The sequence below is a fragment of the Cibotium barometz genome, chromosome 13 (genome assembly GCF_041138505.1).
Source record: "Cibotium barometz isolate CiBa-2024 chromosome 13, ASM4113850v1, whole genome shotgun sequence".
Classification (NCBI taxonomy): Eukaryota; Viridiplantae; Streptophyta; class Polypodiopsida; order Cyatheales; family Cibotiaceae; genus Cibotium; species Cibotium barometz.
The window spans coordinates 5,076,655-5,088,784 of record NC_141058.1 but is presented as its reverse complement, the minus strand read 5'-3'; the positions used below and the strand labels follow the sequence as shown (position 1 = coordinate 5,088,784).

At 44.8% G+C, this 12,130-nt stretch overlaps 1 protein-coding gene across 1 annotated transcript in view; it reads right to left on the bottom strand.

Moving 5' to 3' along the window:
- Positions 1–751: 751 nt before the first annotated feature.
- Positions 752–12,130, bottom strand: part of LOC147632297 (beta-1,2-xylosyltransferase RCN11-like) — a 92,048-nt gene continuing 80,669 nt past the window's right edge. Inside the window, exon 3 of the mRNA XM_086807106.1 lies at positions 752–1,951. Within this exon, the coding sequence (XP_086663232.1) occupies positions 1,211–1,951 (741 nt within the window). The 3' untranslated portion in view covers positions 752–1,210. The remainder of the gene's footprint in view (positions 1,952–12,130) is intronic.

The following is a 12,130-nucleotide window of genomic DNA, read 5'->3' as shown; positions in this document are numbered from 1 at the left end:
GTTCAAAACTTTTAGATCTACTCCCATCCAATGGTAGACAATAAAACAAGAAGCTAAAGTTTTTTTATGGTGCACTTGCACAAACCTCGATGAAGACTACAAAGCCACCACCTTACTATGCAAAGCAACACATGCCATGATTCTGAGGCCTTGGTAATAAGCCATTATGGCACACAAATTAGCTCCCTTCGGCCCATGTTTGCATTTGATGTGTATGGGCCCTACCCTACTTGTCTTTCGAGTTTTCTAATCCTAGGGAGGATGAGGAAAAATGTTTTTAAAAACTCTTTTTTGTCCCTCATTTGGAAATTTTTAATCAAACTTGTGAGGTGTTTAGACACGTACACGATCAAGTCATAGTGGCAAGTGCCTTAGGTTAATGGCTTCGATCCTTGAAACCTAAAGTTAAGGAACACTTTAATAATGCCTTCACGAAAGCATTCATTATTGGATAATCCAGACAATGAACTAGTTGGAGTTCAGTGGACCACTAGCTTTATAATATGTAGAGTGATTATATGAGCTAACATCAACTCTCTTTTTTTTGGGGCTGTATCACGAGGGTTATTTTAGAGGCAGAATTGATGGACCGCATGCCGGAGAAGGGGGCAAGTATTGAACCCGGGCTATCGTGATGTAGGGCAAGAGCCCTTACGCTAGGCCATCTCTCCCACCTTGCTTAGATCAACTTGCAAAATACGCTTTAGCTTGGAAGTCTTCTTCAAAGGATTGTGCAAGGTGCATCATAGTGACTTTTTTTTCCCAAATTGAAGTTTTTTTAAAATTTTGTATTACTAATAGAATGGATACATCAAAAGTCCCATGTTCAAGGCCATCTTTACAATTTCAGCCTTCCATAGGAGCTGCGGGATCACCAACTTCTATAACCTAAGATTATGTAATCCTATCAAGTAAAAATAGAAATTTAGTATGTTCTCAAAACAAAGTAAAATATTCCACTTTGTCTTAACCTGTCATCTACATCATTGACAAAACTCCTCGATGAACTTGGAACGGTCTACACCTGCAATAGCTAATCACGGCCATCCAAATTTGCTGCAATTCAACATTTCCCGTCTCATGTTGGGTGAGCCCATCAATTCATTGGATTCTTGTCCTCTTCTATTGAGTATAGCTTTTTCCAAAGCTGCAAGTGTTTGCTTCAGTGCCTAGGTTCCCCCAGTTTTGCTGAATCCATTTGACGAATTTCCTAAAGAGAGGATAAAAGGCTATCCAAAATGGATGAGAGGTGATCCAACACCTGTGTGCAATCTGCCTCTGTACCTGCCATGGTAATTGAATGATACTCCAAACCCATCCATTGTGAAATATGGGAATAATGGGGACGTAAAAAAAGCGGGCTCAGCAACTCTAGGATAACAGTCGCTGGCCGTGCAAACAGAATGTGAGTGAGACCTGCTCCATGGACTCCTACGATTATAGATGCATCATGCACTGCTTGAACCTGCTCTTTCATTTTCATATGGGCAAGTGTCCCATTGATAATCTGAACACTCCTCCCTTTCTTGCTCTGACTATTATATTTTTGAGATTGAACCCATGCCCACGTCTTCATTGAGTTGAATAGTTCTTGCTCGTTCCGCAGCCTGATTTCGGGCTTGCCGCTATGTCGAGGGTGAGCTAAGTAGCTTTCGCGTCGAACAAAGAGAATTTTGATGTCAGTGCTGGTCCTTGTACTCAAGACCCCAAATGCAGCTTTAAACATCTCACCGAATTCCCGAAGCCTTGCAGTCTTGGTGTTATCCTCTGCCTGCTTCAACTCACTTGCTGGACAACCTTTGCATGGTATTCCTGAGTTCAGCTCTTTGAAGAGGGCTGTCTCATACCCAAGCGGCGTAAAGATTACATGATCAAAGCAAACAGAGGTAGTGAAGTTCTTTGCATACTGCACATCACTAAACAGAGCTTCCCAGCCATCATCCATTGGAGACTGTTAACAAGGAAACAGGGACATTATGTCAAAAACACAAAAACTAGTAGCTAAAATAGAAACATGTGAATGAATATCTCAAAGTCAACATCAAAGATACAGACAGCTTATCGAGAAAAAAAAACTGCAAAAAACTTTAAGAAGATAAGATTCAAAAACAGTGGTAATGAGGCATGTTCTTTTGCTTTTCAAAGAGCTCGTTGTGACATATAAAGAAACGATAAAGAATACCAAGGAAAAATTCCATGAAAAGGTGCCCTATGCAAACAAAACACACTTATCTAGAAGCAAATAGATAATTTGAATGCCTCTATAGAAGAGATGGAGGTCAAACAGCCACCTAACAGGTTGGCTTACAACTGAGGGAGAGAAAAAAACCTCATCCAAGAAGATCAGAATAAACAGCAGGATGAAGAAGAGGGCAGACTAGAGCATGGTGAAGGCTTCTGACTCAAAAATATGGAGAGACTACGATGATCTCTTAGACACATAGCACTAGTCCTGCAATGTCATGGCGGGCTGATCCCAGGATCCACACAGACTAAAATTTATATTTCATATCTACTTCCAGATGCATTGCTAGAATGTTTTTCTTACGCATTCTTTCCTTGACCAGAATTCAATTGTAGTGCACTGTGACACATGATTACCATCAGCTCACTCCAGAAGCCATGAGGGCAGCCAGACAGCAAGGTCAGACATGAGAGAGTATTATTCAGCCCACAATGGTAAATGATTAACATCACTCCGGACATGGCTACACCCCTTTTTTCCCATATCAATTTTGTACTGCGCAACAGATTTTGGGATATCTCCAAGCTTATGACTTGGTGTAATGCCCGACGATAATCATTTACTGAGCTTACGACTTGTGTAACGCCGATAGTATATGTACTGAGCCTAGGAAATAACTATAGTAATCCAAATATGGATGTCACACAACCTGTCGTCCACTGGCGGCATATCAACCATAATCTCACAATCCGTGCCAGTGACATAAGTGCGGAAGCTATCACCCAAGCGGGTCATCAATGTCCGCAACACTAGTTGAGCTCGATATCTCAACACTCCCCTTCGACCTCAACTCCACACAATGTACTCCAAGTAAGATCCTAATCGTATGGAGCTTCTGCCTTCGTAAAAATATCAACCACCTGATCCTTTGTGCTGACATATGCCAAATCTACATCACCTCCTAGTACCTTCTTCCTCACAAAGTGATAATGCACCTCAATGTGCTTCATCCTAGCATGGTATACTTGATTACTAGCCAAATGTATGCTACCCATGTTGTCAATATAAATGACAATAGCTCTATCCACGGGCTCACCTATATCACCAAGTAGCTTTTGAAACCAAGCTACCTCACAAGCTGCCATAGTGCCCCTGACTTTGCCTCTATATTCAACAAGGTAACTGTCCGCTGCTTCTTGCTGCCTCCAACTCACAGCAACACTCCCAAAAGAAAACATGTATACTTTTTCTTGAGAACACCATGCAAGAAGCATTATTTACATCCATCTGCCGCCAAGCTAATCAGGAGGGAATGTCACATGCACTCTGCACTCAGTGCATGGTGACGAGATGGCTCATCATCAGAAGTGCAGCAGTTGTACAGTTTTAGAACCCAATAGGATGATAATTGTCGTACGCCGTGACCCCATTGTACATCCTCAATCCAGGATAAGTCAGGCACGAGCTACGTAGGTCATTCCTCAGCCTTAGCGGGTCAGTCAGTCAATCAAGTCCCTTAACCCACTTGGAGAGAATCATTCATGCATGTAGGGTCAGTAGAAGCCTTAGGGTTTGCATCAGAAAGCACTCTGCATCCTGCATAATATGCATTCATATGCCTGTGCATCATTTAGAACATGCCCGAAGCCTTAGGGAATTTACTAGGATTTATCTGGTATTTTTTTCATATTTATTAGTATTTATTTAGCATTATTTGCATTATTGGGCATTTATAAACATTAACTTTATTAAATGACCAACCTCCAATTAGTATAAATAGGCTTGCCTAGAGCCTATTCTCTCATTCAGTCTTCATTGTGCTAAGAGCTCTCCTCCTCCTTGCTTTCAGCCCAAGACTAATCCAGCCCTAGAGCCCATAAGCTTGCTTCTCTAGCCCCTTGAGAAACCATAGCTTCAGTCAGCCCTAGGCGCCTGCTATCAGCCTCCAATCAGCCTGTTTTCAGCACCAAAGCAGCCCTGATTCAGTCCTCTACAGTCTCCAATTCAGCAGTACATGCATGCGTTTCTGTCCAGCAGCCTCAGGACCTCAGCGTTTCTGTCCAGCAGCTTCAGAACACCTGCGTTTTGCAGTTCAGCAGCCCTACAGGTCTGCGTTTCAGTTCCTCAGCACCCCTACACTTCAGCGTTTCTGTCCACGGCAGTTTCCAGCCCTGAAGATTCAGTCTACAGCAGTTTCCAGCCCTGAATCTGCTGTTTGCATCAGTGTCCAGCCTTCTATGCATCATCCACACATGCAGCAGTCATCTGGTGAAGGTAACACAGCATTCATAAGTGTTTTCAGCATTCTAACATAGTGTAGAACAGTCCACCTTCTTCTTCTCTCAGCCTCAGGTGTGCAGCCCTTCCTCATGCCCTTGGGAAGAGTGCATAGGCTCGAGATCAAGTCATCGAGGTGTTTCTACAGCAGTGTACAGATCAGCCACTCTCCGATCCTCCGAGATCTTGCGTTTGGCTTATCTACAGTCCATAGTCATTCTCTCTAAAGAAATAAAGCAAATACTATCTCGTTATCGGGATAGGGGGCCCTTCAGTGGGTAATTCGGGACCCAATCTGGTGTACAGTTTTCATCTCTCTCTCTCTCATCTCTTTAAAGTTTGAAGTATTGAAATGGATTGCTAAACTCACGAAACTCAGGATACAGAAGACGGTGTGAGCATATTGTGTGACAGGATCTTCCAATACAAAGACTTCCGCTGCATATCACATTGGTATCAGATTCAGATTGTCCACACACACCGTATCCTAGCGTGGGGTAATTCTTGGATGGTTAGATTGCGTTCCGGCACGACCATCGACTTCAGCATCATGTCTACAGGAGAGAGTACTCATCAGCCGGAAGACGTCTCCCCCGAAGGAGACCTTGTTCTTCCGCCTACAACAGACACTATAGCTCTTCTTAGAGCTCAGAACTAGCTACTCATGGAGCGTCTCCAAGTCTTGGAGGCAGCAGCAGCATGTCCTTCTACACCTCCAGCAGCACCCGACTACATCTCCCTCTTCTTTCAGATGGAACAACAAAGGAGAGAGGACGAGGCCCGAAGGAGAAGAGAAAAAGAAGAAAGACGGGACTATGAGGAAGCCCAACGCAGGATCAACGAAGACCGGCGTCAGGCTGACCTCGCCGCTCGGGAACACCAACGTGAGCTTGATCGAGAACGTATGTTACTCGAACACCAACGGGAAAAGGAGGCCATACACTTGAGGTATCAGCAGCTCTCCTCAGTCTCCCCAGTCATAGGTGTCACCAGCCAGCAGCCCGCAGCAGCATCAACCACCATCATTCGCAGTCAACCAAACTTCAGTAAGTATGATGGTAAGTGTGATCATTCATCAGTTAATCAATTTGTTCATCAGTTTAATGCTCATTTTTCATTAGCTAGGATCACAGACCCACAAGACAAAGTCCACTTAGCGGCTCCCCATCTCACTGGTGAGGCAGTCACTTGGTGGCAGCATTGGTCTAGTATTCATACAGACCAGGCCACAGGTGTCACAGCCTTTGATTGGAACATCTTTGTCCATGACCTGAAGACCAGATTTCTCCCGCCCCAGTACATGACCGGTCTAAAAGACGAGTTCTATGGACTCAGACAGAACGGATCCCCAGTGCTTCAGTTTTCCGGTAAGGTCATTACTTTAGCACAGCAGTTAGGGTTATCTGAGCAGGCCGAGATGGAGCAATTCATTCATGGATTGGACTCCAACATTCGGTTCACAGTTCGTAACTTTGAACCAAGTACATATGACCGGGCTTTGACTCTCGCTCAGAATGAAGAAATGAAGCTCAACGGGGGCAAGCCCAAGCAGGCATCTCAGGTCCAGTACCAAATCCCAGCAGCAGCAATCAGCTGCACAGACAGGGAAAGGTAACGCATCTTCTAAAGATGCTAAGAAGGACAGCAGTAATAGCTCCAGTTCAGGGGGTAAGAAGGATAAAGAACCCAAGAAAACCCCTGATGAAAAGGCTAAAGCAGGCATTACTGGAGGTTATCTTCCTCTAGAGGAGCAAAGGAAGTACCAGTCAGAAAATAGATGTTTTTTCTGTCATATTATAGGGCATGGTAAGAAGGATTGCCACAAATGGCAAGCGGCACAAGCTGCCAAAGCTCCTTCTGCCACAGTTGCCACAGCCTCCCAGCTCCTCCAGCCCCGCCTACTACCTCAAATGCAGTTCAACTTTAACCTTCCATGCATCCTATGCCATCCGTGGTATTTGATGCTAAGCAGGAGGGTGAGAGCGATGCTGCTTAGAAGAGCCTCATCCGAGCTTATGGCTCTGCCCAGGGCCGACAGTTCATAATCCTTTTTGACATGGGCAGTTTTGAGGACGCCATCTCTCCCCAGTTGGCTACCAACATGAGCTATACCTTAGTGCCCTATCATTTGGAGGTAGACGGGTTTACACCTGGTCTCCGCACCCACATCTCTCAGAAGGCACAACAGTTTTCTTTTCAAGTTCAAAAGGCCTCATTCCAGCGAGATTTCATTGTCTCTCCTCGTTTGGGATGTGACATGATCTTAGGAATCCAGTGGTTTCGTCAGTATGAACCTATTCCCAATTGGGGACAGGACACCTTTATTATCTCTAAAGGTTTTCCTGAGCCTGTCATGATTCGGGGGGATAGGAGCATTCTTGGCGTTCCTATGATTTCTCATCTCCAGGCCCGACGAGCTATGTGCAAGGGAGCAGGAGCATTAATTTATGCTCAGACAGCTTCTATCTCATCAATAACCGCTGTCTCATTATCTTCGGTCCCTCAGTTAGCAGATCTCCTTTCTCATTCAGACATTTTTAAGGATGATCTCCTACCCAGTATCCCACAGTTAGCAGAACCTCCTAGCAAGTTTCCCTCTTGTCTTTCCAGGACTTTCAAGGGCAAGCTAGAACAGCAATCAGTTCTCAAACATTTGAAACATGTTCCTTATGGACACATTTTCACAGTCACCACAGACCACCAAGCACTTAAGTGGCTCCCGACGATGCCAAGTGCCCAGTGGAGTGCTCAGCACACTAGACAGGGTCAGCTCTTCCACCAGGTTGGAGGAATGATCAAGTACATACCTGGTCAACATAACCCAGTAGCAGATGTTCTTAGTAGAAAGACCAGCATCCTGACCAGTCAGGAGTCTACCATTCTCAACATCTCTGGAAAAGACTTAGAACATCAGTATGTCGATTCCGTAGAGTTTGGTACTCAACCCAGTTTGGCCCTCAATTTTGAGCCTGGCCATCATTCAGTTCACAGACAGGCATGTAAGTTTAGACGAGATATCCACTTCAAGGAAGGGGATTGGGTCTCTCGGTGCATCATGAAACAAAGATTGAAACAAGTGGGCAAACATTGTCCCAAGCTTTCATTCCGTAGTTTTGGTCCTTTTCCAATAGTTAAGAAGATAAGTGATGTCTCAATGAAGTTAAAATTGCCTGCCAATTGGACAATGCATGATGTTTTCCATGTTTCTTGGCTAAAACCATATGTTGGTCCAGAAGTGTTTGATGTTTCAGATGAACAGCAGCCAGACGTGGTAGACGAGGCAGAAGTTATTGAGCTTGAGCAGATCCTTCTTCATCGATGGAAGCATGGTTCCGATCGACGGATTCATCAGTTCTATACGAAATTCCGAGATCGAGGCACCCACGAAGCTGTATGGCTCGACGAGGAGTTCTTCCAGGAGTACCCCCAGTTATTGGCGGACTACTTGGAAGCCATGAACCTGCCGCCAAGCTAATCAGGAGGGAATGTCACATGCACTCTGCACTCAGTGCATGGTGACGAGATGGCTCATCATCAGAAGTGCAGCAGTTGTACAGTTTTAGAACCCAATAGGATGATAATTGTCGTACGCCGTGACCCCATTGTACATCCTCAGTCTAGGATAAGTCAGGCACGAGCTACGTAGGTCATTCCTCAGCCTTAGCGGGTCAGTCAGTCAGTCAAGTCCCTTAACCCACTTGGAGAGAATCATTCATGCATGTAGGGTCAGTAGAAGCCTTAGGGTTTGCATCAGAAAGCACTCTGCATCCTGCATAATATGCATTCATATGCCTGTGCATCATTTAGAACATGCCCGAAGCCTTAGGGAATTTACTAGGATTTATCTGGTATTTTTTCCATATTTATTAGTATTTATTTAGCATTATTTGCATTATTGGGCATTTATAAACATTAACTTTATTAAATGACCAACCTCCAGTTAGTATAAATAGGCTTGCCTAGAGCCTATTCTCTCATTCAGTCTTCATTGTGCTAAGAGCTCTCCTCCTCCTTGCTTTCAGCCCAAGACTAATCCAGCCCTAGAGCCCATAAGCTTGCTTCTCCAGCCCCTTGAGAAACCATAGCTTCAGTCAGCCCTAGGCGCCTACTATCAGCCTCCAATCAGCCTGTTTTCAGCACCAAAGCAGCCCTGATTCAGTCCTCTACAGTCTCCAATTCAGCAGTACATGCATGCGTTTCTGTCCAGCAGCCTCAGGACCTCAGCGTTTCTGTCCAGCAGCTTCAGAACACCTGCGTTTTGCAGTTCAGCAGACCTACAGGTCTGCGTTTCAGTTCCTCAGCACCCCTACACTTCAGCGTTTCTGTCCACAGCAGTTTCCAGCCCTGAAGATTCAGTCTACAGCAGTTTCCAGCCCTGAATCTGCTGTTTGCATCAATGTCCAGCCTTCTATGCATCATCCACACATGCAGCAGTCATCTGGTGAAGGTAACACAACATTCATAAGTGTTTTCAGCATTCTAACATAGTGTAGAACGGTCCACCTTCTTCTTCTCTCAGCCTCAGGTGTGCAGCCCTTCCTCATGCCCTTGGGAAGAGTGCATAGGCTCGAGATCAAGTCATCAAGGTGTTTCTCCAGCAGTGTACAGATCAGCCACTCTCCGATCCTCCGAGATCTTGTGTTTGGCTTATCTACAGTCCACAGTCATTCTCTCTAAAGAAATAAAGCAAATACTATCTCGTTATCGGAATAGGGGGCCCTTCAGTGGGTAATTCGGGACCCAATCTGGTGTACAGTTCTCATATCTCTCTCTCTCATCTCTTTAAAGTTTGAAGTATTGAAATGGATTGCTAAACTCACGAAACTCAGGATACAGAAGACGGTGTGAGCATATTGTGTGACAGGATCTTCCAATACAAAGACTTCCGCTGCATATCACAACAACCACAAACTAAAAAGATAAAAGTACATACTATAAGGAAAAGTTCTCTCCTACTGTCACATACAATGGTTGGTTCATAGTGTGAACCTTACTATATAAACTGGTGCTATAACTATGCCATAACTCGAGTAATCCAAATATGACTGTCACACAGTCTGTCATCCATTGGTGGCATATCAATCATAATCTCACCAACCATGCAAGTTACATAAGTGGAGAAGCTATCACCCAGGCGAATCATCAATTGTTGGGTTTTATGCTGTGTATGCACCCAGAGGAGTGCTAGTGATCATCAGTAGATTACTGGGGCACTTTTTACTTCAGTTAGTGGAGGTTTTTTCCCCCAGTTTAGCTCAGTTTCACTTATATGCAGTTTATAAGTGTTTTGGTCCACCCGGCACATTTATGGCCGGACATGTGAACACTTATCTTTAGGGTCACTATCATGTGGCTATTGTACTTCACTTTTTATCAATCACGCATACTGTAGTCGTGTTCTCTCTGCATCTTGGTTTCCACGCCTGCTTGAACTTGTGTAAACCCTAACCCTAACCCTTCATTGCCTTCAATTGGTATCAGAGCATTGAAGCTCTGCATTGCCCTGCCCGTACACTGCCAAGCTCTTGTTGCTGCTGCCCGTACAGCATCAGTACAACTGTGCGCTTGCTGCCCCGTATACCCACACTGCGCCGCCTACAGCCCGTACACCTGTGCGCCGCCTTCTGTACCTGCTTCGAATGACTGCGCCTGTCAGCGCCTGTACCTGAAACGTACATCTGAACCTGCAGCGCACGTGTATACTGTACCTGCTTCGCAGACTGCGCCTAAACCTGCGCAGGACTGTGTAGACAGCCGTACAGGCGACCTGCTGCTGTGGAACTGGTCGCCCTGCTCCGTACAGTGCACAATACAAAACACGACTGCAATAGTACAGTCAAAGTACCTGCACAGTACAGCCGACCAGAATCTGCTACGTCAACATTCGACTGCAGTTTAGCCTTCTGCTTCAGTACTGTACCTGCTTGCCCAGCTTCCGTACTGCTTTCGTACAGCACCTCGACTGTAGTTGCTGTGTACCTGCACAATACAATCGACTATACTACTGCTCAGCATAGAAGTGGTAAGCATTACATATTTTGAATATTGGGCATTTTTATTTTCTCTGTGAAAATATACAGGCACAACAGGCAGATTTTCTAGCAAAGAACAATACAGGTTTTTTGCACAGTTTGGGTGCAGCAAATTTGGGCATTTTTGGGGCATTTTGGCATTGTGTACGCCATTTGCTGCTCTACTCAGTCATTGGTGCATTGAGCTGCACATTCAGAGGATTGAGAGTGCAGGCATATTTGGGTGAACTGTATTCAGTGGAGTACAGTTATTATCAGGGTTTCTGCTATTGGGTTTTTTGGTAAACAGGTACAACATTGTGCGTAAGCATAATGGCAAATCAACAGCAAAGTGATGTATTCACATATTTGTCTAAGGAAGACAAATTGGATGGCATGAACTACTCCTTGTGGAGTTTTATGCTGAAGAATGTGCTTGTGGGAAAAGGTCTTTGGGATTTTGTTAGTGGTGATGAACCACGTCCAGGTCCATTGGCTCCAGAGACTCCTCCCCAAGGGGGTGCTCGTGGACGAGGACAACAGGTACAGGCTCCAGGACAGCCATTGCCTGTTCAAAGAACAAATGCTCAAAAGACATGGGATGCCAGGGATGCACAAGCTTTGTCACTCATTGCATTGTCAGTTCAGAGGTCCATTATACCTCATATTCGTTCAGCTGGCTCTTCACAGAATGCATGGGTGACTTTGGAGCAGATGTATGCTGCTCGTAATGAGGCTAGGATCTCATTTTTGAAAAGAGAGCTGGAAAATCAGAAAATGAATGAAGGAGATGATATGTCTAGCCACTTAAACAAGCTGCAGGATTTGAGAGAGCAACTCATCAATGTGGATGAGATTATTCCTGAGACACAGCTTGTGTCCACCATCTTGCACTCTTTGCCAAGATCTTACTTGGCTTTTCATACCTCTTTGAACCTCAGCATGAGGAATGCTGTTGAACCCCTCAAGTATCAGGAACTTGTTGCTCTCTTACTACAAGAGGAGCAAATGAGGAAGAATATGAATATGAACACAAATGCTGAACAAGCATTTACTACAGGTCAAAAGGGGAAAGGAAAAACTCAGCCAAAGAGTGCAAATCAAAACTCAGGTGATGGTGGTTCTTCACAGGATACCAAGAAAAGTGATGGACAGCCCAAGAAGAAGGGCAAATGTCATTATTGTAAGAAGCCAGGTCACTACATCACGGAATGTAGGAAGAGGATTGCCAAAGAGAAGGCAAAGGAAGCTGGGATGTCTGTTAATGATGCTTCTAAAGCTCCTCCAGAGACTGCTTCTTTTGTTGAGGACAGGGATTACTGTTTTTATACATGCAGCTATGATGCCTCTTGGTCTTCACAGGCACTCAGTTTGACAGAGCATGCATGTACTTGGTATTTTGATAGTGGTGCCTCAAAGCATATCACATCTCGCAGGGATTTGTTTAGTCATGTTGGCCCTGCCCCTATTGGCAAAACTGTTCAGTGTGCCAACAATGCTTCATATCCAGTTCGTGGCATTGGGGAGATTCAGCTCACAGCCATTGATGGCTCCATTCTCCGCCTTACAGATGCCTTATATGTACCAGGGATAAAGAAGAATTTGTTGTCCATTTCTTCTTTAGCACATTGTGGTATGCAAGTCAACTTTGATGATG